Here is a 26,095-nt window from a genome sequence, read left to right on the forward strand (position 1 = left end):
CACGTGTAACAATTTATTATATGTACCCTTTTTTAAAAAAAATTTATTTATTTATTTGACTGCATCGGTCTTAGTTGTGGCGTGCAGGCTCTTTGTTGTGGCACGTGGGCTCCAGAGCACGCAGGCTCAGTAGTTGTGGCGCATGGACTTAGTTGAGCCGCGGCATGTGGGATCTTAGTTCCCCAACCAGGGATCGAACCCACGTCCCCCGCATTGGAAGGCGGATTCTTACCACTGGACCACCTGGGAAGTCCCTATTGTATATACTCTTTGATTAAGCAATTCCACTTTTAGAAGTTGAATTGAAGGAAATAATTGGACAAATAGACAAAGATATATATAATTGGATGTTCATCATTACAAGAAGAAATAGCCGAAAACTGGGACTTCCCTGGCTGTCCAGTCGTTAAGACTCCAGGCTTCCTCCACTGCAGGGGGCACAGGTTCAATCCCTGGTCAGAGAACTAGGATCCTGCATGCCTCACAGTGCTGTTTAAAAAGCAACCATTATGTGGTTGATTTTATGAATTTTGAACTATTACAAAACCATTGAATTGATAGTCTGACTCGATTTATTTGTGTAAAAGGGTGTCTTCCTTGTATTGTTTAAGTGGGCTATGAAACAGCAAGCATTTTTGGCCCCATTTTTATGAAAGAATGTACATGTATTTGAAGTATATGGTGAAGTATCTGAAATGTAAAATTGTTTATTTATGCATAGCAGTGTTTATACCTTCCCTCTTTTCTAATGAGCATACTTTTATCTTTGTTTTCAAGTTGAAGAAAATTATATGCCTAAAATGATGTTTTGATACAATATCTTTTTCATTGGCTAACATACTATACTCTTTAAAATGATACCTCTTACTACTGGTTGTCATTTTAAGAGGTTCTTAGAAAGCTAAGAGAATAATATTACCAGTACCAAATGTAGTTTTCAGCATCTTATTAATATTATCTCATTCACTCTGTTTATTCAGTGTCAGGATTTGGAAGAAAAAAATCTTTGAAACCAAAATCAAATTATCTGCGTTTTTTTGTTTTATTTTTATTTTTTCCTTCTTTAATCATAGACCATTTACTGTGGATACTAACTGTTTTAGGATGATTTTAATTAACCTGAGATATTCATTTCCATCAAAGGTGAAAAACCAGATTTCAGTACAGTCTTTTAGCAGGTTAAGGGAACTGGATGTTTCTACTTTTCTTTTAGACAGAATTTTTAGAATAACTTTTATTGAAGTGTAACATAAATGTAAATGTAACAACTCAATGAATTTTCACAAACTCAACCACCCATGTAACCAGCATTCAGTTTAAGAAATGAAACATTACCAGCACCCACCAAGATCTTGTGCTCCTTTCTCATCACTGCCCCACACCACGGGTAACCATTTTCCTGACTTTAAATATCATAATTAGTTGTGCCTCTTTGTGAACTTAATATAAATGGAGTTATATAGTACACACTTTTATTCTGTATCCTTTCACTTAGTCTTGTTTGTGAGCATTATCTATGCTATGGTACATAGTCATAGTTTGTTCAGACAGATTTTTAAAGGTAAGTTTTAAAATGGAAGTGTCACAATTTTCAGGTATAAATATATTTTAAAATACTTAATAAAGCCTTTTAAGTTTTGAAAAGTAACTGTAAAAATACAAAATGGGAATATTGTTTCTTTAACAAGATGGGAAGAAAATGTGTTTCTTTAATCGCAAGCTTAATATATGTCAGTTGAATATGAAACTGTCAGAAAAGCCAGTTTCCTCTTGGGCAAAATTGTAAGGGTCCAGTCCAAAAGAAGAGATAGTCCCCTTAATTTTGAGTGAATCAAATATTGGTTGTATTGTGTTTCCTCCCTCCTGGGTTACTATTTTCATTAATCTTCTGTTTATTCTTCCATTTTGAATATAACCAGATATGTATATGTATTCATATTCCTATCTTCTTACACAGAAGATAGCATATTATAACCACCGTCCAAATTCTTGCTTTTTTCATTTAATAATACTTATTAAAGAGCATTCGATAGCAATATATTGATATCTTCTCTTTTTTTTTTCCGGTTTTATGGTAGTCCATTGTACAGATATACTTTGATTTATTCAGCCAGTCCCCTGTAGATAATCATTTAGACTATTTTAGGGTTTTGCTATTAAAATGGTGGTATATTTTTAGCTTTTTGCAAACATTAGATTTTTTGCCAGTGTGTCTTGGGGTAGATCCCCTAAAAGTGGTCAAAGGAATAAATGCATGTGGTATTTTTCTAGTTATTGCCAATTTCTATTTTGTAGGGATTATACCATTTTACATACAAAACTTTTCCATATATGCATGAATTTGGTTTTGGGTTTTCTATCCTGGCCCATTGGATCTTTTGTCTTTTCATGTGCTATACTGTTTTGTGATAGAGGCTTTAAAAATTAATATAATATTTGATACAGTTATCCCCTTCTTTTTAGATTTTGCTAGGTATTCTTGCTTATATATTTTTCCCAATGAATATTATAACTTTTCTTATTCCTGAGAGAATCTTGTTGGTATTTTTATTAGGATCACATTAAATTTATAAATTTGCTTAGGGGAAATTGTCAGCTTCATGTCTTCCTATCCACAAACACAGTATGTCTTTACATTTGTTCAGGTCTTTCATTTGTATTTTATAGTTAAGAAAGACTCTTTATGTCAGTTATACCTCATAAAGACTCTATGTCAGTTATACCTCAATTTAAAAAAAAAAAAAAAAACTTTGCTGAAACGTGAAGAAGAAAAAAATCTTTGTTATCCAAAAGTAAAACAGACTGTTGTGTGAAATGATAAATTCATTTGTAAAGTATATAATGAGGATTCATACATTAGATAGCAATTTATATTATGACTTAAAAGTTACTTCCAACTCTAAGATTTTATATAAAAACACATTCTAAAGAAAATATGAACGTATTTTATTGTCTTTTCTATTTTTCTCACATGAAGAGAGAACTTGACTGCTCATTCAAGATTATAATTAAGAATGTGTTACAGGAGTGAAAGTTGGTCAGGAATTGTCCTGCATTGGTTTGAAATCATTGAAATCAAATAAGGAGGTAGGCAAAGAACCATTATTTTAAACGAGGACCGTGGGATATTGTAACTAACAATATCTTTTCAAAATCAGTACATTCATATGCTAATGTATATTTAGTCCATGTAAGGAGAAAGTAGACTTTAATTTGCCTTTTTAAAACAATGTCAAAAAATACCATAGGGATATTTCTAAATACTCAATAATATGTATGTTCATATGGTTGAAAGTCAACAAAGATTACATCTTGATAGCCTCTGATATAGCAGTAGAGGAACTAACATACTGTGACATTAGTACAACATTAGTTAGGTTTTTTAAAAAAGCACTATTGCCTGTCTTATATCTGATTTGTCATCATTTAGTTTGTTTGATTGTAATGCTAAACTGAAATGGTATATAAGCCTTACTATCTCTGAAACCCTTTTCTTGTTCAAATTTTAGGATCCTTCAAAGTTGTACAAGAAATCAGGTGATGTTGCAGCCATTGAATGCCAGTCTGAGGAGAGCATCCATCTTCATTCACAGGGAGAAAACAATCCTTTGTCTAAGAAGCTTTCTCCAGTACACTCAGAAATGACAGATTACATTAATGCAGCATCATCTACTCTTGTTGGTAGCCGGGATCCTGATTTAAAGGACAGGGCATTACTTAATGGAGGAACGAGTGTAACGGAAAAGTTGGCACAGCTCATTGCAACTTGTCCTCCCTCCAAGTCTTCCAAGACAAAACCTAAGAAGTTAGGAACTGGCACTACTGCAGGATTGGTTAACAAGGATTTGATCAGGAAAGCAGGCGTTGGCTCTGTAGCTGGAATAATACATAAGGACTTAATAAAAAAACCAACTATCAGCACAGCGGTTGGATTGGTAACTAAAGATCCTGGGAAAAAGCCAGTGTTTAATGCAACAGTAGGATTGGTCAATAAGGACTCTGTGAAAAAACTAGGAGCTGGCACTACAGCGGTATTCATTAATAAAGACTTAGGCAAAAAGCCAGGGAATATCACTACAGTAGGACTGCTGAGCAAAGATTCAGGAAAGAAGCTAGGAATTGGTATTGTTCCAGGTTTAGTGAATAAGGAACCTGGAAAGAAGCTAGGACTTGGCACTGTGGTTGGACTAGTTAATAAAGACTTGGGAAAGAAATTGGGTTCTACTGTTGGCCTAGTGGCCAAGGACTGTGCGAAGAAGATTGTAGCAAATTCAACAATGGGATTAGTTAATAAGGACATTGGAAAGAAACTAGTGAGTTGTCCTATGGCAGGACTGGTCAGTAAAGATGCCATAAACCTTAAAGCGGAAGCACTGCTCCCCACTCAGGAACCACTTAAGGCTTCTTGTAGTACAAACATCAATAGTCATGAAAGTCAGGAACTTTCTGAATCCCTGAAAGACAGTGCCACCAGCAAAACTTTTGAGAAGAATGTTATACGGCAGAGTAAAGAAAGCATATTGGAAAAGTTCTCAGTTCGAAAGGAAATCATTAATTTGGAGAAAGAAATGTTTAATGAAGGAACATGCATTCAGCAAGACAGTTTCTCATCCAGTGAAAGGGGGTCTTATGAAACCTCAAAGCATGAAAAGCAACCTCCTGTATATTGCACTTCTCCGGACTTTCAAATGGGAGTTGCTTCTGATGCATCTACAGCAAAATCCCCTTTTAGTTCAGTAGGAGAAAGCAATCTCCCTTCCCCATCACCTACTGTATCTGTTAATCCTTTAACCAGAAGTCCCCCTGAAATGTCTTCACAGATGGCTCCTAATCCGTTACTTTTAAGTCCTACCACAGAACTAATGGAAGAAATTTCTGAATCTGTCGGAAAGAACCAATTTACTTCTGAAAGTACCCACTTGAACATTGGTCATAGGTCTGTGGGTCATAGTATGAATATTGAATGCAAAGGGATTGATAAAGAGGTAAATGATTCCAAAACTACACATATAGATATTCCAAGAATAAGCTCTTCTCTGGGAAAAAAGCCAAGTTTGACTTCTGAATCCAGTATTCATACAATTACGCCTTCAGTTGTTAACTTCACTAGTTTATTTAGTAACAAGCCCTTTCTAAAACTTGGTGCAGTAACTGCATCCGATAAACACTGCCAAGTAACTGAAAGCCTAAGCACTACTTTGCAGTCCAAACCATTAAAAAAAAGGAAAGGAAGAAAACCTCGGTGGACTAAAGTGGTGGCAAGAAGCACATGCCGGTCTCCAAAAGGGCTAGAATTAGAAAGATCAGAGCTTTTTAAAAATGTTTCTTGTAGTTCACTATCAAATAGTAATTCCGAGCCAGCCAAGTTTATGAAAAACATTGGACCATCTTCATTTGTAGATCATGACTTCCTTAAACGCCGATTACCAAAGTTGAGCAAATCTACAACTCCATCTCTTGCTCTCTTAACTGATAGTGAAAAACCATCTCATAAGTCTTTTGCTACTCACAAACTATCCTCCAGTATGTGTGTGTCTAGTGATCTTTTGTCTGATATTTATAAACCCAAAAGAGGAAGACCTAAATCTAAGGAGATGCCTCAACTGGAAGGTCCACCTAAAAGGACTTTAAAAATTCCTGCCTCTAAAGTTTTTTCTTTGCAGTCTAAGGAAGAACAAGAACCCCCAATTTTACAGCCAGAAATTGAAATTCCTTCCTTCAAACAAAGTCTGTCTGTGTCTCCTTTTCCAAAAAAGAGAGGCAGACCTAAGAGGCAAATGAGGTCACCAGTCAAGATGAAGCCACCTGTACTATCGGTGGCTCCATTTGTTGCCACTGAAAGTCCAAGCAAGCTTGAGTCTGAAAGTGACAACCATAGAAGTAGCAGTGATTTCTTTGAGAGTGAGGATCAACTTCAGGATCCAGATGATCTAGATGACAGTCACAGGCCAACTGTCTGTAGTATGAGTGACCTTGAGATGGAACCAGATAAAAAAATTACGAAGCGAAACAATGGACAATTAATGAAAACAATTATCCGCAAAATAAATAAAATGAAGACTTTAAAGAGAAAGAAACTGTTGAATCAGATTCTTTCAAGCTCTGTAGAATCAAGTAATAAAGGGAAAGTGCAATCCAAACTCCATAATACAGTGTCAAGTCTTGCCGCCACATTTGGCTCTAAATTGGGCCAACAGATAAATGTCAGCAAGAAAGGAACCATTTACATAGGAAAGAGGAGGGGTCGAAAACCAAAAACTGTCTTAAATGGCATTCTTTCTGGTAGCCCTACCAGCCTTGCTGTTCTTGAACAAACAGCTCAGCAGGCAGCTGGGTCAGCATTAGGACAGATTCTTCCACCTTTACTGCCTTCATCTGCTAGTAGTTCTGAGATTCTTCCATCACCTATTTGCTCTCAGTCTTCTGGGACTAGTGGAGGTCAGAGCCCTGTAAGTAGTGATGCAGGCTTTGTTGAACCCAGTTCAGTGCCATATTTGCATTTACACTCCAGGCAGGGCAGTATGATTCAGACTCTTGCAATGAAGAAGGCCTCAAAGGGGAGGAGGCGGTTATCTCCTCCTACTTTGTTGCCAAATTCTCCTTCTCACTTGAGTGAACTCACATCTCTGAAAGAAGCTACTCCTTCTCCTATTAGTGAGTCTCATAGTGATGAGACCATTCCCAGTGATAGTGGAATTGGAACAGATAATAACAGCACATCAGACAGGGCAGAGAAATTTTGTGGGCAAAAAAAGAGGAGGCATTCTTTTGAGCATGTTTCTCTGATTCCCCCTGAAACCTCTACAGTCCTAAGCAGTCTTAAAGAAAAACATAAACATAAATGTAAGCGCAGGAATCATGATTACCTCAGCTACGACAAGATGAAAAGGCAAAAACGAAAACGGAAAAAGAAATATCCCCAACTCCGAAATAGACAGGATCCAGACTTTATTGCAGATCTGGAGGAATTAATAAGTCGCCTAAGTGAAATTCGAATCACTCATCGAAGTCATCATTTTATCCCCCGAGACCTTCTGCCAACTATTTTTCGAATCAACTTTAATAGTTTCTATACGCATCCTTCTTTCCCCTTAGACCCTTTGCACTACATTCGAAAACCTGACTTAAAAAAGAAGAGAGGGAGACCCCCTAAGATGAGGGAGGCAATGGCTGAAATGCCTTTTATGCACAGCCTTAGTTTTCCTCTTTCTAGTACTGGATTCTATCCTTCTTATGGCATGCCTTACTCTCCCTCACCCCTTACAGCTGCTCCCATAGGATTAGGTTACTATGGAAGGTATCCCCCAACTCTTTATCCACCTCCTCCATCTCCATCTTTCACCACTCCACTTCCACCTCCTTCCTATATGCATGCTGGTCATTTGCTTCTCAATCCCACCAAATACCATAAGAAAAAGCATAAACTACTTCGACAGGAAGCCTTTCTTACAACCAGCAGGACTCCCCTTCTTTCCATGAGTACCTACCCTAGCGTCCCTCCCGAGATGGCCTATGGTTGGATGGTCGAGCACAAACACAGGCACCGTCACAAACACAGAGAACACCGTTCTTCTGAGCAACCACAGGTTTCCATGGACACTGGCTCTTCCAGATCCGTCCTAGAATCTTTGAAGCGCTATCGATTTGGAAAGGATACTGTTGGAGAGCGCTATAAACATAAGGAAAAGCACCGGTGTCATATGTCCTGCCCTCATCTCTCTCCTTCAAAAAGCTTAATAAACAGAGAAGAGCAGTGGGTCCACCGAGAGCCTTCAGAATCTAGTCCATTGGCCTTGGGATTGCAGACACCTTTACAGATTGACTGTTCAGAAAGTTCTCCAAGTTTATCCCTTGGGGGATTCACTCCCAACTCTGATCTGGCCAGCAGTGATGAACATACAAACCTTTTCACAAGTGCAATAGGGAGCTGCAGAGTTTCAAACCCTAACTCCAGTGGCCGAAGGAAATTAACTGACAGCCCTGGACTGTTTTCTGCACAGGACACTTCATTAAATCGGCCTCACAGAAAGGAGCCGCTGCCTTCCAGCGAAAGGGCAGTACAAACCTTGACAGGTAAGAGGGTTATTTTGTTGCCTGTTGTTTGTGTTAGAGAAATGGTGTATTTTGCCTACTGGTTGCCTGATACATGTACATGAACTTTTAATAGCTCTAGTGTTTTTGTTTTTATAAATGTATTTTGAAATGTTATCTTCCAAGTTTTTGTTTTCAGTAGATGTGAGAAGTAAGATAAGGCATGTCTTTGCATTAATTTTGAATTTTGAGAAGAGATATCATTATCAAAACAAACAAGAAATAATACTCAACATTTTGGAAATCAGGAAAAATGATTTTCTTGTGCAAAAAGGCTATTACATGGTTTCTTTAGTGAGAAATGGCTCAGATATCTGGGTTTTTAAAAAAATTTTATTGAAGTATAGTTGATTTACAGTGTTGTGGATATCTGTTAATAGCTATGCAGGATTTTTAATATATACTGATCCAATTTATAAGTGTTTCTATGTTACTGGAAGAATATGTTGTTAACTCTGTGTGTCTCATAATAAAAATCTAAACAGTCAAAACTGTCAACTTTGGGGAATTCCCTGGCGGTCCAGTGGTTAGGACTCTACGCCTTCACTGCTGCAGGCCTGGGTTCAATCCCTGGTTGGGAAACTAAGATCCCACAAGCCATGTGGTGCAGCCAAAAACAAACAAACAAAATTATCAACTTTGTAAAATTTAACTCAATATTTAGTGGGACTTCATTTTTCAGAGTACCTTTAGGTATCTTCATAAAGGCTGCTTAGGTTGAATGAAGTGACACAAAGCAAATTTAGGTAATGCATTTGTAATGTCTAGAAAGTGTCTTTTAAGAATTGAAAAGAAGATAGAAAACAAGAAAAAGGAAGCATTGCCTATTCATGTATAAGATATCGCTAAGTCACAAGTTATTTATCAGAGATCTCAACCCTACGGGTTTGTAAATTAACTCTAGAAAGTCCATAAAACCTCTGATGTTGTAAGTAAAATTATGTGTATGTATGCTTGTGTGTATTTTTCAGGAGGAAATCCATATATTTTTTCTGATTCTCCAAGTAAACTCTGTAAGCCTCAATATCCCTTCCTATAAAATGGGATTAGTAGGGTTATTATAAACAGTAAATGAGATTATAGTGTTTATTAAAATGATTTGCACATAGTAAGCACACAAATGTTAATTGATATTATTCCCCCCGAATATTAAAAACTTGTGCGTTAGAGGAAATGATAAACCCCTCAAAGAGAAGAGTTTTTGTTCCTGATTTTAATTATTTGTGAACTTTTGAAAAATAAAAGCTGTCTTGGTGGAGAAGCTGAGCATTCTTTAGTTTTTTTTTTTTTTTAATAAATTTATTTATTTATTTTTGGCTGCGTTGGGTCTTCGTTGCTGTGCACGGGCTTTCCCTAGTTGCGGTGAGTGGGGGCTACTCTTCGTTGTGGTGCGCGGGCTTCTCATTGTTGTGGCTTCTCGTTGCGGAGCACGGGCTCTAGGCGCGCAGGCTTCAGTAGTTGTGGCACATGGGCTCAGTAGCTGTGGCTCGCGGGCTCTAGAGCTCAGGCTCAGTAGTTGTGGCGCACGGGCTTAGTTGCTCTGCAGCATGTGGGATCTTCCCAGGCCAGGGCTCGAACCTGTGTCCCTTGCATTGGCAGGCAGATTCTTAACCACTGTGCCACCGGGGAAGCCCCATTCTTTAGTTTTTAACAATGTAATAAAGAGGGAAAAAAATCCTAAACTCTAATTAGGTTCATTCAACAAATTTTTTGACAAAAATTTAATCAACAGCAGTTATTGAATATCTACTGTCAGCCAGACATTGTACTTTGTGGGCCCTTGTGATATAATAGGGAACAAGGCACATAGGTTCATTGTTCTCATGGATCTTAATATTGGAGATGGGTAATAAAAAAAATTGCACATTAAATGTCATAAAAATTGTGACAAACGGTATATAAATATATGCATTTTTTAAAAGTCCAGGGTTCTATGTGAGTATGAAATGGGGGCCTAACTCAGGAAGGCTTCCCTGAGAAAGTGACCCTAGACTGTTACTTGAATGAAGGATGAGCAGTAGTTAGCTAGGTGAACAGAATTCCACTTACTCATTTATTCATTCATTCACTCATTCATTTATTTATTGAATTCCAAAACATCTAGCATTCTTCTAGCCACTGGTATATAGTAGAGAGTAAAGACATGATATCTGGCCTCATTAACTTTCAGCTTGGTGAAGGAAGACAAACTATAGAGTGGTAAGCACATAAATAATGGCATAATTGATAAAAATGCTATCAAATTAATATAAGTGTTAGGGTACATAAGTAAGGGGAGAGGGGTGCCTATTTAGGTAGAGTTATTAGTTGTAGGCAGGCTTGCAATTTAAGGATGTGAAACCACCAAGCTTCTCAAGCTGAGGATTGGGTGAAGAGCACTTTTGAAGATCCTGAACTGGAAAGGAGCTTAGATATTAGAAAAGGGGGGAGGGCTCAGACGGTTCATTGTGGTAGGAGAGGGAATACAAGAGAGAGAATGGTGAGAGAATTGTGGTGAAAGAAAGAAGCCAGACCACATGTTAAAGATTTTGGGTTTTATACTAAGCATAAAGACAGAGAAGTATTGATTTTAAATTTACATTTTTAAAAGATTGTTCTAGCTAATGTGTGAACATTGAATTGTACAGGACAAAAATAGCTACAGGGGAACCAATTAGTAGACAATTGCAGTAGTCTAGATAAAATGATGATACTTAAGGGTGTTGGCAGACTCCTTCATGAATATTTGAGAGGTTCGTGGTGCAGTGTCCTGATACAGAGAAGACTAGAGGAGGAGAGATTTGGGGAGAGTACAAGTTTGCGTTTTAATATATATAAACCTTGAGATGCCTTTAGAAAATTCAGGTGGTGATGTTGAGCAGACATTTGGGTATCTAGTTCTGGAGCTCAAGAGAGATGTTTGGGCTAGAGATAAGGGCATTTCACTATGAGGTTTTGAAAAACTTTGGTGATATTATTCACTAAAAATAAAAGGATGTCTGGAAAAGATAGAGCTGGGAACAGACTCTCAAAACCTATGAAACTTTGTAGCCAGAGCACCAAGAAAAACAGTCATTCTAGAAAATACCAGCAGCAGGTAAAAATATATGTTAAATTGTTTAATAAGTAAAGAAATACTACAATAAACATAGGACTCTTTAGGAAAAGATGAAGGTAGCCTGATAGAAACAGATATAAAGAAGGGTTGAAGCTGCTCAGTTGTAGACACAAAGCATATCATAAATATAAAGTGATGCCAGATATAGCTGGTTCTGGTTTATTGTCCTTATTTGTCTCTTTCGCATGAAGGTTGGGGGAACCACACAATAAGCACTTGTAGGAAAATCTGTGACCACTTGTAGCCAAGAGGGTGAATGGCCATTCTGAACAGAACTACATTGTTCAATGGTTTACTGCATTTAGTCTGTGTTAGTGTATTCTTTGTTTAGCTGCTAACTTGGTGCTTCAAAACATGAATGTACTCTGAAAAATCACGTATGAACTCCATGTCATTCTGATATTCTATTTATCAATTGTATGTGAGCTGTTTTCCTCTACAGAAACATTCTAACAAAATAGACTATACATCTATGAATCCTCTGTTTATCTATCTACCTATCATCGTGAGAGAGATGATATTTCCCTACAGAGAATATAGAGTGAGAAAAGAAAAGAGCCTTGGACAGCTTTGAGGAATTTCAGTATTTAAAGTAGTGATTAAAAACCATCAGCCTTTGGTTTATATATGACCCTTTGTGATGATTTCTACAGTTTGTTTGTTTTTTAATTGCTAAAATTTAAAAATCTGGAGATTTCACATAAACATGCAGAATTCTGCTTTTCAGAACATTTGACAACAGTTAATCCGTATTTCCTGGATGACATTAAGGTTGGGTCTCAGTAGTGGCCGCCCCTCCCCCCTCCCCAAGTCTTTAGTTGGGGCATACATTCTTCAGTTTTCCTCAGTCCTCACAGTGTCCTGTTGTGTGTTATATCTGGCCCAGTTCAACTATTTAAGAGATTTATCTGGCTCCAAGGAATATTGAGTGTGAGGCCCCTAATTTAAGAGTTGTGAGAAGGAGCTTATAAGAAGTGGGGGAATTGAGGTGAAGATAAAGTGAAATGACAGCTTAGGTTGTTGAATGTATCATCTACATGGACATTAACGTCACCCAAGAGGCCATTTATAGGAGTCAGGGTGGAAAGGATGAATCTGAATCTGGTTTCAGGGACCTTGGAGAATGAGATAGCAGGGAAAGCTAACATATGGAGAAATACCTGCTTTATGAATAAGAACCTTTTTTTTCCCCTTCCTTTAAAAATATAACATACAAAAACATTAAGACCTCTCTGAAGTCACTGTTCTGACACCAATCCTTTGTCACCAACTGAGTTTCCTACAATTTAGATCAATTCTGATACTAACCACCTGGAATTAGAGAAGATCCTGCAAGTTAAGAGCAAAGTTTTTTGAAGACTGCCCTCACTTAAGATGCCAGCTGCAAGTTTCAGTGTCCCCAGTCCACCTACACATCTGCCCAGCCTGCTACAAGTTTAGGGCCTACCACAACCCCTCAGTTTTGATAATTTGGTAGAATGGCTCATAGAACTTACTGAAACCCCTATAATTACAATTACAGTTTTATTATAAAGGATACAGATCAGGAATTGAAGAGATACATAGGGCAATAGCTGGGGCGGGAAAGGGGACACAGAGCTTCCATACCCTCTCTGTGAAATCTGGGTGTGTCATCCTCCCAGCACATCATTGTGTTCACCAACCAAGAAGCTTCACCAGGCCTCTGTGTCCAGAATTTTGATTGGGGCTTCACTATATAGGTGTGATTGAATTCAGTCACATGGCCAATGATTTAATCAATCTCAGGTCCATCTCCCCCCTCTGTAGATTGGGCTCACCCAAAGTTTCAACTCTCTAATCATATGGTTGGTCTCTAGTGACCAGCCTCCATCCTGAGGGAATCTTAGGGTTCACCTTAAGTCACCTCTTTGGCATAACAAAGACACTACTATCAGGAAATTTCAAGGTTTTTGAAGTTCTGTGCCAGGAATCAAAGATCAGGTATATTCTTCATTATATCCCAAGTCTAATTTAACTTGTTTTGTTAATTGATCTGTACCTTGGAATCTCTCTGTCTTCTTCACAGTTACTCTTTTGATAAGTAGGTAGAAATGTGTCTTGATTTTCTAATAGGAATTTTTTTTCAGATAGACATGAAAATTGGCTTACCTATCCACATAAAACCAGTTGAGAAAAAGATTTTTAGTTAAGGAAAATAATAAGAAAATAGTGCTAAATCATGGGATATCTTCTAATTTGGTCACTTTCAAGATCAGAATTTGTTTTGTTTAGGCAAAGCTTTATGAACTTGATTTTTTAATGTTAACTATTATGATGGTAGCTGTCCCTTTAGTTATTTTGTATCTGTTTTTTGCCGGGTACAAGGAATACAAACAAAAGGAGTAAGATATAATTTCTGCCTTCAAGGAATTTATAGTTCAGTGGAGTACATAAACATGTATCCAAATAGTTATTGATAGATAGCTCCTATAATTGAGATACAACGTGTTTGGGGGAGCAGAGAAGAGAGGGACTCACTTAAAAGGAGCCAGGAAGATGTTTTGAGTTTAGCGTGCAAAGAATAAAGGGTGAAGACTATTTCTTATAGAGAAATAAGCTTTTTAGGGTTTTGGAGACATGATACTATACTTACGTAACTGTAAATAGCCTGATATGGGACCAGGAGATGAGGTTGGAAAGATAGTCGGGGGACAGATCATAAAGCCTCTTGTTTATATAGGATACCAAGGAGTTTGGAGTTTACCCTATAGGCAGTGGGAAGTTAAGGGTTTTAAAGCAGAATGATTTCCTAAGATTATATGGATAGCACTGTGATAGATGGATTAGAGAAAGATCAGGTGGACCAGTTTGGATATTGTCTTAGCAAAATATTATGGGGGCCTGAACTAAGGTAGTGATAGAGAAAACAATATTCCAAAGAAATAGATTTTTAAAAGGTAAAGAAAGAGGGAAGACTTTAGCATGTCTCCAAGATACCTCTCTTGGGCAGTTGGTTGAATGGTGATGTGATTAAGTGAAAGGTGGCGACTGGAGATGGAAAATGGAGTTTCATGCTGTTTAGTGGGATATGTGGATATATGGATCTGTAGCTCAAAAGAGAAATCAAACCTGAAGGTAAAAGTTTTAGATAAGTGGTTTAAGCGAAGGAATTAAGAGAAGGAATGAATATGTAGGGTAAACACACTGGGTTTCCTAAGGGAGTTTGTAGTCAAGAGTGTCAGGTGCTACAGAGATCATTTAGATAAGGACTGAAAATAGGCAGTTTGCTTTAGCAGATTATCTTTTGTGATCTAAGAGCGATTTCCACAGTGGCAATTGTTAGATTTCTGGAGGTTAAGGAATGAATGGGAAATAATAAGGAAATGCAGGTGATTAAAATTCTTATAGCTTTAAATTTTGTAGCAATTCTGACTGGTTTATTATGTACTCTTTCCTTATAATTTTGTATTCTGTCAAGGAAATAACTGCATCTTCTCGATCTGTAATTGTTTCAGTGTCACATAGTTTTCCTTCTTAAAGTATAAAAAGCATAACTAAAGTTCATGTTATCTTAAATTGACCTTCTCAGTCTTCAGTTGTTAATTTTTCCACATATAACTTGGAGATAGATTCATTATACATAAATTGCTTTCCTGTTAAAATGTCCAAAAAACTATTTAGTATACCATGTACTCCAAAATTGTCAGTTACCTTCAGGACATTATTATCCTGAAACAGCTGGCCAGTGGCCAAAGCTGGAACAGTTTAAGCAACAAAATAAATAATGACAGTATTGGATTATAACCTAAAGAATAAGGTAAATATCCATGAGTCCATGCTGATATAAATGATTGATTAAATAAATAAATAGAGGAAAGGGACAAATCATCCTTACAGAAGAATTCCAAATAATGTATGTAGACTATCCCCTTCAAGGAAGTGGAACTTAATTCCCCTTTTCCGGAATATGGGCTGGACTTAGTGACCTAATTCCAAGGAACAGAGTATGGAACGGGAAAAGTACTAACTTTACAGTGAAGAGGCCTAGCAGACAGCACCTTAAACCAAGTGAAAGTATAATTTCACCAGTGATAAATCACAATGGTAATATGTACCCTCTGATATAATGTGATTAGAAGGGAACTTCATTCCTGTGGTGTTCTTTCCAAAAACCCATAACCCCAGTGTAATCATAAGAAAACATCAAAAAAAGGGGAGTGGACAGAACATTGTATAAAATACCTAGCCAATGTGGACAGAACATTGTATAAAATACCCGGCCAATACTCCTCAAGAGTATCAAAGACATGGAAAAACAAGGAAAGCTTGAGAAACTATCACAGATCAGAGAAAATTAAGGAGACTTGACAACTAAATACAATGTGATATCCAGATTGTAACTTGGAACAGGAAAAGGACATGAGTGGAAAAATTATATTGATGTTAATTTCATAGTTTTGACAAATGTACCATAGTTAAGTAAGACATTAACATTAAGGAAAGTTGGGTAAAGGGTATATGAGAACTTTTGCTCTGTACTGTCTTTGCAACTTTTCTGTAAATTTAAAATTATTCCAAAACAATCAGGTTAGTTTTTTTAAAAAAGCGGAGTACTAATTGTCAAGTGAAACCAATCTCAAACTGATAACTGATTAAGGAAAAAATAAAAAATATTCTTTACTGTTTGCATTGAGTAGATTTATCATAAGTGGTAGTTGGGATAAACTATGTTGATGTAAATTTGAGGAAGATAGATCAGGGGCACAGGCAGAAATGATAGATACGTAGTCCGGAACAAGGCATTTAACCTTTCTCTCCTTGTTTCATAGGTGGGGAAATCAAACTGACTTAATCAGTTCAGCAGTTTTGGATTAAACAAATTAAATCTCATAAAGCTTTAAAAAGAAAACTGGTATAGTCATTTTATAAGTAATTGTTCATTTTATCATTTTATAAGTGATAGCTTATTTTTTTAACTTATATACTCTTCTATACTGTTATATACTAACAGTCTAAAGTTAGCTTGATGCACATAAAATTGTAATAAAATTATACTCTTAAATGAGGCCAGGTTTTCTGGTTTCACCCAATTCTGATAACTAATTCTATTTATTTAAGTATCTTTGTTAAGTAGACATGTAATAGGACTGGTGAGGAAGAGTTTCTGACCTGGAGTGTCAGATTCTCCATCCCTGCTTTATAGCATTTTCAATTCATGGCTAGCTGCACGTGCCAGAACCTGCAACCTGATTTCAGAAATGGGGAGAGCAGTCACATGGAGTATTTTGCATTTATAGCTTACAAATTATAGAATGAAAAAAAAAAGTTGTCTATCTATGTAAACAGTTATCTTGTCCCCCAAGAATAAATTAGGGCTAAATCTTCTTTTTGTTTGGAAGAAGTTTATTCACTATAATAGAAGCGCAATGGTTGAAGCACAGTATACTGAATCTTATTTTCTTTTTAACTGAAGAATGTAAGCATTGATCAGAATTTTCTGATTTCTGACAGTTTCTCCAGGGTGGTGTATAAGATACACCCGTAAGTGAAGTGTGACTGTGTGGAGATGAAATCAGAAAATTTATTGTGGTGGTTAGTACAGTTCTGGGAATTTCCAGAGGAATTCCATTTCAGCGAATTATCTGATTTGGGCAGTATGAGAAATACCCTGATTGGAAGGAGAAAAACACAGACTTTTTAGCTTCAAAATCACCAGCACAGGCTCTGAATCATTCTTGTACTGCATTTAATTGGTGAGTCAGATGAAATGTATTGCTTTCAGTAAATATATTTCCCACAATTAGAAACAGCTGTTTTTATCGAGGAACCAGTTTTTATCTCAGCATTCAGCTCATTCAGAAGAAGCTTCTGGAGCTCTTATGATCTGTGAACTATAGCAGAGGATTCAGAACTTAGATCTGGAAACAAAAAAACTTGATCAGAGATTTCCACATAGTTGATGTTTTACGTTCACATTATTTTACTCTGGTATCCATTTTAATTATAACTAGTTTTGATTCAGTCACTGTTTAACAAACATTGCCAATATTCTTGACCTATAAATAATAAAAGAAGAGGAATTTCTTAAAATTTGGAACATGCTTTAGTTTTGGTGGGAAGGAGCAATTTAAATGTTAGAAATTAGTTTTAAATGTGTTATTTTAAGATAAATTTATATCTATGAACTGATTAACAGTGTCTTTCCAAGTCTAGCATACTTAATCTGTTTTTCCATAGCTTACCCAAAGCTATTTATAGCATTAGAAACATCAGACAATTTGCTCATTCAAACCATTCCCTAGTTCCTTGGTCTTCAGTGTTGAATTCCCAACAGGGTGTAACCAAAACTCATAACTATATTGTTATTAAAGCTTTAATAGTGGATTTAGACTAAAGAAATGCATGTTTTATCCAAGCAGTTGTTGGTTTCATTCACTATGTTCTTTTGCTAATTTACATTTGGAAATTCCTCATTTTTTAGCCTAGGATACTCAGGGCTTCAGTGAAGTAGTTAGGTTGAATCTTTTCCAGTGTTTTCTTTGTGATGCCTTCCACCTCTCCCCCACACTATTATCAGTGGGAATTTTCTCTATTTATGCCGATATCTTTGCCCATATGACTGTCCTCACACCCAGGCATCTGTAAATGTACTATTTCTTTTTTATCTTAGATTTGTTTCAGTTCCTCCTCTATAGACATCAATCAGCATCTCTTGTGACAAATTAACTTCAGAAGAGCTTTTTGGTTTCCACCCATTTTTGTGTATAATATAAAGATTTCCAGATTCTTATCCCTTTTAAACCTAGTTATGTTCTTTTTTATTTTCTCAACTTTTTGACATTCTTATCCATGGTTTCATCTTATGGTTTTGCTCTAAAAGTACCATCTTTCCTCGTTTTTGTCTAATTTGACACAAATGTTTCCCTAAAACCTGTCTTTCTCTTTAAAAGCTCATCCAATAAATGGCCAAATAAAAACGCAGAGATCCTACAATCAAAACCACTTCCAAGGCTCCCTCACATTTCCAAGTTTGTTTTTTTTTTAATTCTTAATTCCCTCTTTATTATCCCAATTAATGGTATTCTGTTTTTTCAGTTTCCCTCCTTAGCAGTAGTCTGCCTTCTTTTTTACATGAAGGCCTCAACTGAAGAAAAATAATTTACTTGTGATAATCACCTTACATTTATGTTAAAGTCCAGTTTTATTTAGGTACTTCTTTTGTGACTTATCTTTAATTTCTGTTTCCTTCATTTGTATGTATAGAATTTCTAAACATGTTTCTGAAGCTGTCATCTGTGTGATGAGACACTCAGTAGGATTTCTACCAAATATTGAATGGAGGGATTCCCATTAATATTCTCTGTTTATCCTAAAGTACTTAATTATTCAGCTTTATACTGTATTGAAATGAGAAATGGGAACTCATTTCAATGGGAACTCTCTGATACTTAGAATTGTATGTGTTCTCTGTGTATATTCTTTGAGGAAGTATCAGATTTTCTTGAATTGGAATACATACAAACTTCCTGTCTTACGAGGAGTGGAAAGTCTTCACATATCCCTCCAGGCAGATCTAAAATGACCACTGATGCTGCGGCCATACCACCCTGAATGCGCCCGATCTCGTCTCATCATAAAATGACCACTGATTACACATGAACAAACATTCATCACATGATGGAGACAGTAACAAAGCAGTAACTCCCTTAAGGAATCAACCATGATTTAGAAGAACCAAAGAGCCAAACAGTGGAGGCAGAAAACTACTTTTTCCCCTGCTACAGAGCTGAACAGAGAACTAAACACTTTCTGGTTCTGACTCATCATTTGGGCACATCTTATTTTATTGATATAATCCAGAGCATAATCCCAACCCTGGAGAAGCTATGATGAAGAGTCAGTGAATTAGAAGATTCACTTTAGAGGAGTTTTTTCCAACCTTTGCAGTTACCTACCAGCCTTGGGAGGTACCTATCTTAATAGTACTTCTTAATTAGAGGTACTTATTTTACTAGGACTTCTTTATGTTTAAGATAAATGCTTGGTATTCTAGATTAGTTCCAGTCCCTGTCCTTTTTTAATTTTATTTTAATATTGAATGGTTGCCTATGCATGTCAGTGACATTATTAAGTATTTAGGGTCTAAAAATTCTATGATAAACCTACGGAGCCAATTTATGTATAATAGTATAACATTTATGAAAACCTTTTGAATTTCTTACATTACCTCATTTCGGAACTCACAACAACCATGTTAGTTAAGAGTCCTTTATTAAACCAACATTCGAATATGTTTACTTGTATACATTTGAATATGTTTCGTAGCAGAGCTAGGAATCAAACTCAGGATACCTTACTCCATAGTTCATGTACTTAACGTTACTACACTGACTCTGCATTGTATTCTGTTTTAGGTTTTGAAGCATAAATATATTGGTCTCTTTTGAAATGGACATGCTAGTTCTCTGGGCAATATCTTGTTCTTCCCCATCCACCCAGTTGCATAATGGCACTTATAAAACAGTATGTTTCTGGCAGTATTAGAGATAGTGTTTGCCAATTTCATATGATTTCTGCTATTAGGCCAGTTTTAACATGCTTTTGAACATCTTTAACAGGTTATTACCTCTTGCATATGAGTTTATATCATCATTTTCCAGTCTTAAACTTGGTTGCTTTACATCATTAGTTAATGTTTTTTTTTTTCAGGTATCCTCATCCTCTTACTGTTCCTATAAGCAATGTTTTTAAGTGAAATAAAGGTCTAGATCTGCTGATTATCAAGCCCTAGAGATCTGTATCTTAGGGATACAACTTTATTCCCCCTTAAATATGGAAAATTGTTAAGAACAACTCTGCTCTGTATGAACAGGGAATTCAAACAGACTTTTTGATATGAAAAAGGAGAACCCTCCTGAATGAAGTTTTATTCCAGTTTCCTATTACATCCTAAGAATAGGCTGCTGGCCTCCATTACTTTCAGGAAATGAAAAATGGCTCAGAAGCTAAGTGAGCTAAGCCATCTCTCTCTCAATTGTTTCAGTTTCTCAGGAATTGCTGTACAAAGCTGCCAATAACGATCTCCGGGGATCTGACCCCCATTCCACCTCCCACTGCCTCCTCTGCAGCTCCAGATGCCACCAAAAGAAGGAGCTTTGAAGAAAGTGCCTGTACCCTCTTTTACCCTGAGGTGGGTGAGGCCAGGCAGGGTGATTCTCAGGATATCCTGATGATCAAAGGTATAGTTGAAGCCTTCATCAAGACTTTCTTGAAGATGACCAAGAAATTTGGGAAACGTTGCCAAATAGCCTAGAAACTGAAGACGGAGCTCAAGAATGGATGGCACAAATGCCACCTGAAGTGTAATACATGATAACATACAAGACCCTAAATAAGCTCCTTGAGGGCAGAAACTATTATACTGTTTTTAATGTCTCTCCCTCCCCCCACCTCCACATTGTCTAGCATAGTGCCAAACATATAAACTGTAGTCAGTAAATGTTAGTTTATGGCTGAGAGAGAAGACTTTATAAAAAGTGCTCTCCAACCCCTTCTTTCCCTAGTTCTTAATCTAAGATTGTTTGTCCATTCGTCAGGAGAGTAATGATAAAGAGAGTTCAATGATGTCTCAAGCTTCTTGGCCACTGTTGTCTTCTGTCTTGGCTGTGTGTCTGAGTAGGAAATATTTATCTGTTCAGTATATGAATTTTTCAGTATTAATACTTAAAGTTATGTCTTCACTGGTGCCTGGGCTTTTACTTCTTAGCTATTTTATTGTGGTATTTAGCTCTTTAATGGAAATCTTATCTGAACCACACTCTAGGGGGATTTATTGTACTGTTGGTTTTTAAAATCCCTTTTGTATCTGTTTTTAAGATTCAACAATAAACAGTCTTGCTTCTTAATTATATCTTACTGTAGTCATCACTGTGTTTTCAAAGTCGGAGGTACTATCACATCAATTTCCCCAAAATCTAATTTGTTACTCTTGAATGGCAACACATAGTCTTACATCTCACCTGATCAACGCTAAAAGAGCCTGCTGAAAGAGTATTTACAGTGATGTGATTTAAGATACTGCGTGATTAAAACAAAGCTCATGGTTTACTATTAAGGGAAATATTAGAAACTTAGCTCCACTGAGTTCTTCTGTCCCCAAGTTGTCCTTCAGTCAGTTAGTCCGTTCATTAAGGAGTTAACTCTCATTTAGAGGCAGAACTTTAAAAAATCTCATCTTCAAGTATTTGATTTATGGTACCTTTTGGGCCTCCAGTTTATATGTAAGGCTTTTTATTTGTAATTTTTTTCAAGTTAAGAGTGAACATTTCAGAGTGCTACTAGTTTTTTGACAAACAGGTTGACATTCATTATGTATTCTCAACAGCTGGCTTTTTAGGGTATAAGGAGTCTTAATATCAGAGCCAAGTATATTTTATTCAGGAAATAGTCTTTCCTGAACGACATACTTTTCTCTTGAATAAGAGTTGTGTTAACTTATGCTGCATTTATTTGGGGTTTTGGTAAGAGTATGAGACTTTTTTTTTTTTTAAAGGAAATGGAGTTTCTTTGTCTTCATGAACTTCTATGTATACAACCAAGGAACTTTAAGTAAGCGTTAAAGGAGGCTTATTCTATTCCATGTATAAATTAATAACAGATTCTTTCAGAGTGTTTTCTGGATTATATGGAATGTGTGGATTTAAGGTTCAACTCTTTTAATTTTCATCTCTGATGCTATTAAATAAAATGCGCAGGTTGGACCTGCTTTTCTCACATCAGTTGTTCCTAATTAATTGCATTGTAGGTTTTGTCAGTTTATATGATGAATTTGAGTCAATAATCAAGAACAGATTTGATTAGATTATTGCTACTAATTTTTATCAATAAATATCTTAATAATATGTTTCATAGTGTAATACATAAAAACTAAATCATATATTTTTTTCATTCTTCCACTAAAACTAGTTTTTCCTCTATTAACGTAACAGGAGAAATTATGTATATGAGACCTGTGGAATTCTGTCCGCAACATCTAGTGTCATTTGTCCTTCGCTTAATGTCCTCTTATTGCCAGCTTGAAAGTCATATTATTTCAGAGAATGGCAGTGGCAACAACTAAAATATTACAGTTCTAACACAGAATGGTTTAACTTTATTTTTAGACTTGGATTTTCCTATGATTTCTGTCTTTTCCTGTCTCTCCAGGTTCCCAGCCAACTTCAGATAAGTCTTCCCAGCGACCATCAGAGAGCACAAACTGTAGCCCTACGCGAAAGAGGTCTTCATCTGAGAGTACTTCTTCGACAGGCAAGTGCTATTTGTTTTAACAGACTTTGAAGATAATTTCCCAACTGTTAACTTGTGAACAACAGACTTAAAATAGATTTTTTTCTTTGGCCGTGCCGCATGGCTTGCGAGATCTCAGTTCCCCGACTAGGGATTAAACCTGGGCCACGGCAGTGAAAACGCCAAATCCTAACCTCTGGACCACCAGGGAACTCCCTTATAATAGCTTTACACTGTAGATTACGATTCATTAGCTTGCAGTATAATATTTAGAAAAAACAAACAAAAGTGGTCCTGCGATGTGAGAATAATAATGTATATTGAAACAATAAAATAGTGTTCACCTTTTACCCCTTTCATGTCCAGTTAAGCATGCTCCATGAGGTATAGTGATTTTTTTTCTTCCAGTTTTATTGAGATATAATTGACATACAGCACTGTATAAGGTGTACAACATAATGATTTGACTTACTTATATCATGAAATGATTACCACAATAAGTTTACTGAACATCCATCATCTCATATAGATATAAAATAAAAGAAAAAGAAAAACATTTTTTTCCTTGTGATGAGAACTCTTAGGATTTACTCTCTTAACAACTTTAGTATATAATATATAGCAGTGTTAATTTTACTTATCATGTTGTACTTACATCCCTAGTACTTAATTTATCCTATAACTGAAAGTTTGTAGAGGTATAGTGATTTTGATATAGTTCAGAAGGGATAATTCAGAATGAATAGGTACAAGGGTAGGCACACACAAAAATACAGATTTTGAAAGTCGAATTGAGGTAATGGGGCGTGTAGTGTAATAGGGGAGTGTAGATTAGAGCTATTTAATAAAGACTTAGATATATATATATAAAATTATTTAGTAAAGTGATAGTTTCCAGTAGCATTTACAAATCTTTGAGATATGTAAAACAATTTGAGGTTGTAAGAAGAACCTCTATTAATATTTATTTCTAATCAACTTTTAAAATTTGTAATGTGTACATATTTTAAATATAATATAACCTCTTCATACAGTATAACATATCTGTATACTTTATACTTAGATTTAGGTTGTACTCTCAGTTTTCTTTTTACTGATAGTATGTGTGTTTACCAAAAAAAATAATAATAATGATAATAATGATATATATCTTCTGCCTTTACCAGGGATTGGAGAGTAGGAAATCATTTTTAATTTATCAGTATTATCAGGAGAAATGGGGAGTGGTAGTTTTCATTCCCAGTAGTGGGAGTAATATATGTAAAGGGGAGAATAGTGAATTCAAGAAATTAAATAAAAGAGCCAGTGTGGTTGGAGTAAAGGCAGTGACTGAATATGAGGCTGGAAGGGCAGGTAGGGACCAGTCATGTAGAGCCTTATTGATAACACTTAGAAGCCTTTGAAAGTTTTAGCAAGCAGTCACATATCATTTCTTAGCTTTCTGTCCATGTGGTTTTAATTAGGAGATCACTTATGACTTACGGTCAGAAAATTTAATTTCTTCATCAGTACAAGGGCTCACTGTCAAATTGTATCAATATGGTAAATTTGTTTAATTTTTATTTGATGATTATCTTCACCATATTTGAAGCTTTTTATTAGTACCATTGTGCCAAAGGTACAGTGAAATTCAAACAGCAATGGTAGTTTTGTCTCTCATAGTACTTTGTCTTTACACTACTTTGGGAAGACTTAAACTCTTTAACAATGACTGACTAATTTTGATGGTGTCAGCCTAGACCAGGGTTCAGCAAACCATAGCCTGTGGACTAATGTTGTCCAAGGCCTCTTTTTTGTGCAGCCTTCAAGCTAAGAATTGATTTTACATTTTTAAAGGGTTGTCTTTTGTTTCTGTTTTTTTAAAGGGAAAGAAAAAATTATATGTGAGAAATTGTGTGTGTCCTCAAAAGCCTAAAATATTTACTGTCTCTCTTCTTATAGAAGAAGTTTGCCAACCCCCGAAAAAAATGAATGAGATTTCAATAAGAGACATATCTATGAAGAAAATCACCAAAATGTTTTACTTTAGTAAACTATTTATTTAGGGTTACTGTATATACAGAGCGCTGGGGATACAAATATGAATAAGATAAGGTTCCTGTCCTCAAGGATTTGGACATATTCACCAATTAAAAAGTGTGTTAAATTCTATAACAGGCCAGTATCCAAAATGTTATGACACACAGAGGAACTCAAGCACTAACCACTGACATACTGAAAATGTGACATATATACTACTATAATTTGAGTAGACAAGTGGGACAAGGACATGAAGTTGTAAAAGTAATAATGGACTATATCAGATATGGTGTATTTTTTTATTTGAGGGAATTGAAACTTTATTGTAGATGCAGTTGGGAGCTATTGAAGGATTTTGAACAGGGAAGATGAAAATTATTTCATATATTGTATCAATGAGAATAGGCTAGATTTTGTAGTGCTAAAAAAGATCCCAAAATTTCAGTGACTGAAAACAACAAAGGCTTATTTTTTATTCATGCTATATGACCATGACGGGTCTGCTCCATGTTGTCTTCCCTCTAGTATCCTGTCTGATGGAGCAGCCTCTATCTATCTGGAATGTTGCTTGTCTTATGAAAGAGAGTAAAAGGCCACAGTAAAGCACTAACTAGCTCTTAAAATTTCTGCCCAGAAGTAACATATGTTAGTTCTCACATTTCAATGCCAGAGCAAGTCACATGGTTAAGTCTTATGTCAAGGAAGTATGGGAAGTATAATCCTATCAAGGGAGGAGCAGCAAATATTTATGAATAATAATATAGTCTGCCACATAGGCATTTTAGAAAAATGCAAAACATTACAATATGGAGAATGGACTGTGGCAGGAGAAATGCATGAAGACAGTAGATAATGGCTTCAGGTTTGGATATATAAAATTTGAGCTGTCTTTGGGCTATTGAGGTAGAGATGTTAGATAGGTGTGGTTTATAGTTTATGACACCTATGGTAGAGATACAGATCTAGCAGTATGTAGATAAACTTGAATTTGACAGTGAATGAGGTTGCCCAGGGAGAAAGTGTAATTTGAAAAGATGACAGAGTTGGAGATTTAAGATACATTAGATTTGAGAGGGAAGTGGATGAAAAGATGTCAGTGAATGACATAAAATTTTTAAATAGTTTTTTAATAAAAAAAGTAAAGAGTACATGTCATAGAAGTCTCTTAATGTCAGACGTCATAAAGAGGTCAAGAAAGATTTGGACAGAAAGTGTGAAATGATTGGGGAAAAGTGGTTTTTGTTTTTTTTGGCTGCGTTGAGTCTTCGTTGCTGCATGCGGGCTTTCTCTAGTTGTGGCAAGCAGGGGCTATTCTTTGTTGTGGAACACGGGCTTCTCATTGTGGTGGCTTCTCTTCTGGCGGAGCACGGGCTCTAGGCATGCAGGCTTCAGTAGTCGTGACTCGCGGGCTCTAGAGCGCAGGCTCAGTAGTTGTGGCTCACAGGCTTAGTTGCTCCACAGCATGTGGGATCTTCTCGGACCAGGGCTCAAACCTGTGTCCCCTGCATTGGCAGGCAGATTCTTAACCACTGCGCCACCAGGGAAGTCCCGGGGAAAAGATTTTTTAAAACAGTTTGCAGGCAGAGGTAAAGTTAGAGCAATTTGGAGGCTTGAGATGAGGAAAGGGGACTGTTAGAATTT

General features: G+C 36.3%; 1 protein-coding gene across 14 annotated transcripts in view; it reads left to right on the forward strand.

Moving 5' to 3' along the window:
* Positions 1–26,095, forward strand: part of ASH1L (ASH1 like histone lysine methyltransferase) — a 210,161-nt gene that overhangs the window by 56,230 nt on the left and 127,836 nt on the right. For 12 of the 14 annotated variants that reach the window (XR_014262016.1, XR_014262017.1, XM_082456185.1 and 9 more), the window contains 2 exons: positions 3,510–8,073; positions 22,355–22,456. Coding sequence is in view for 12 of the 14 variants with exons in the window: in XM_082456185.1 (XP_082312311.1) it covers positions 3,510–8,073; positions 22,355–22,456 (4,666 nt within the window). In the remaining 2 variants the exon portion in view is untranslated. Of the gene's footprint in view, positions 1–2,977; positions 3,088–3,509; positions 8,074–20,192; positions 20,389–22,354; positions 22,457–26,095 lie in introns of those variants that run through there. The other 2 variants (XM_082456191.1, XM_082456183.1) reach the window with 2 other exon arrangements.

The sequence above is a fragment of the Balaenoptera physalus genome (genome assembly GCF_965194825.1).
Source record: "Balaenoptera physalus genome assembly, chromosome: 1".
NCBI classification, from domain to species: Eukaryota; Metazoa; Chordata; class Mammalia; order Artiodactyla; family Balaenopteridae; genus Balaenoptera; species Balaenoptera physalus.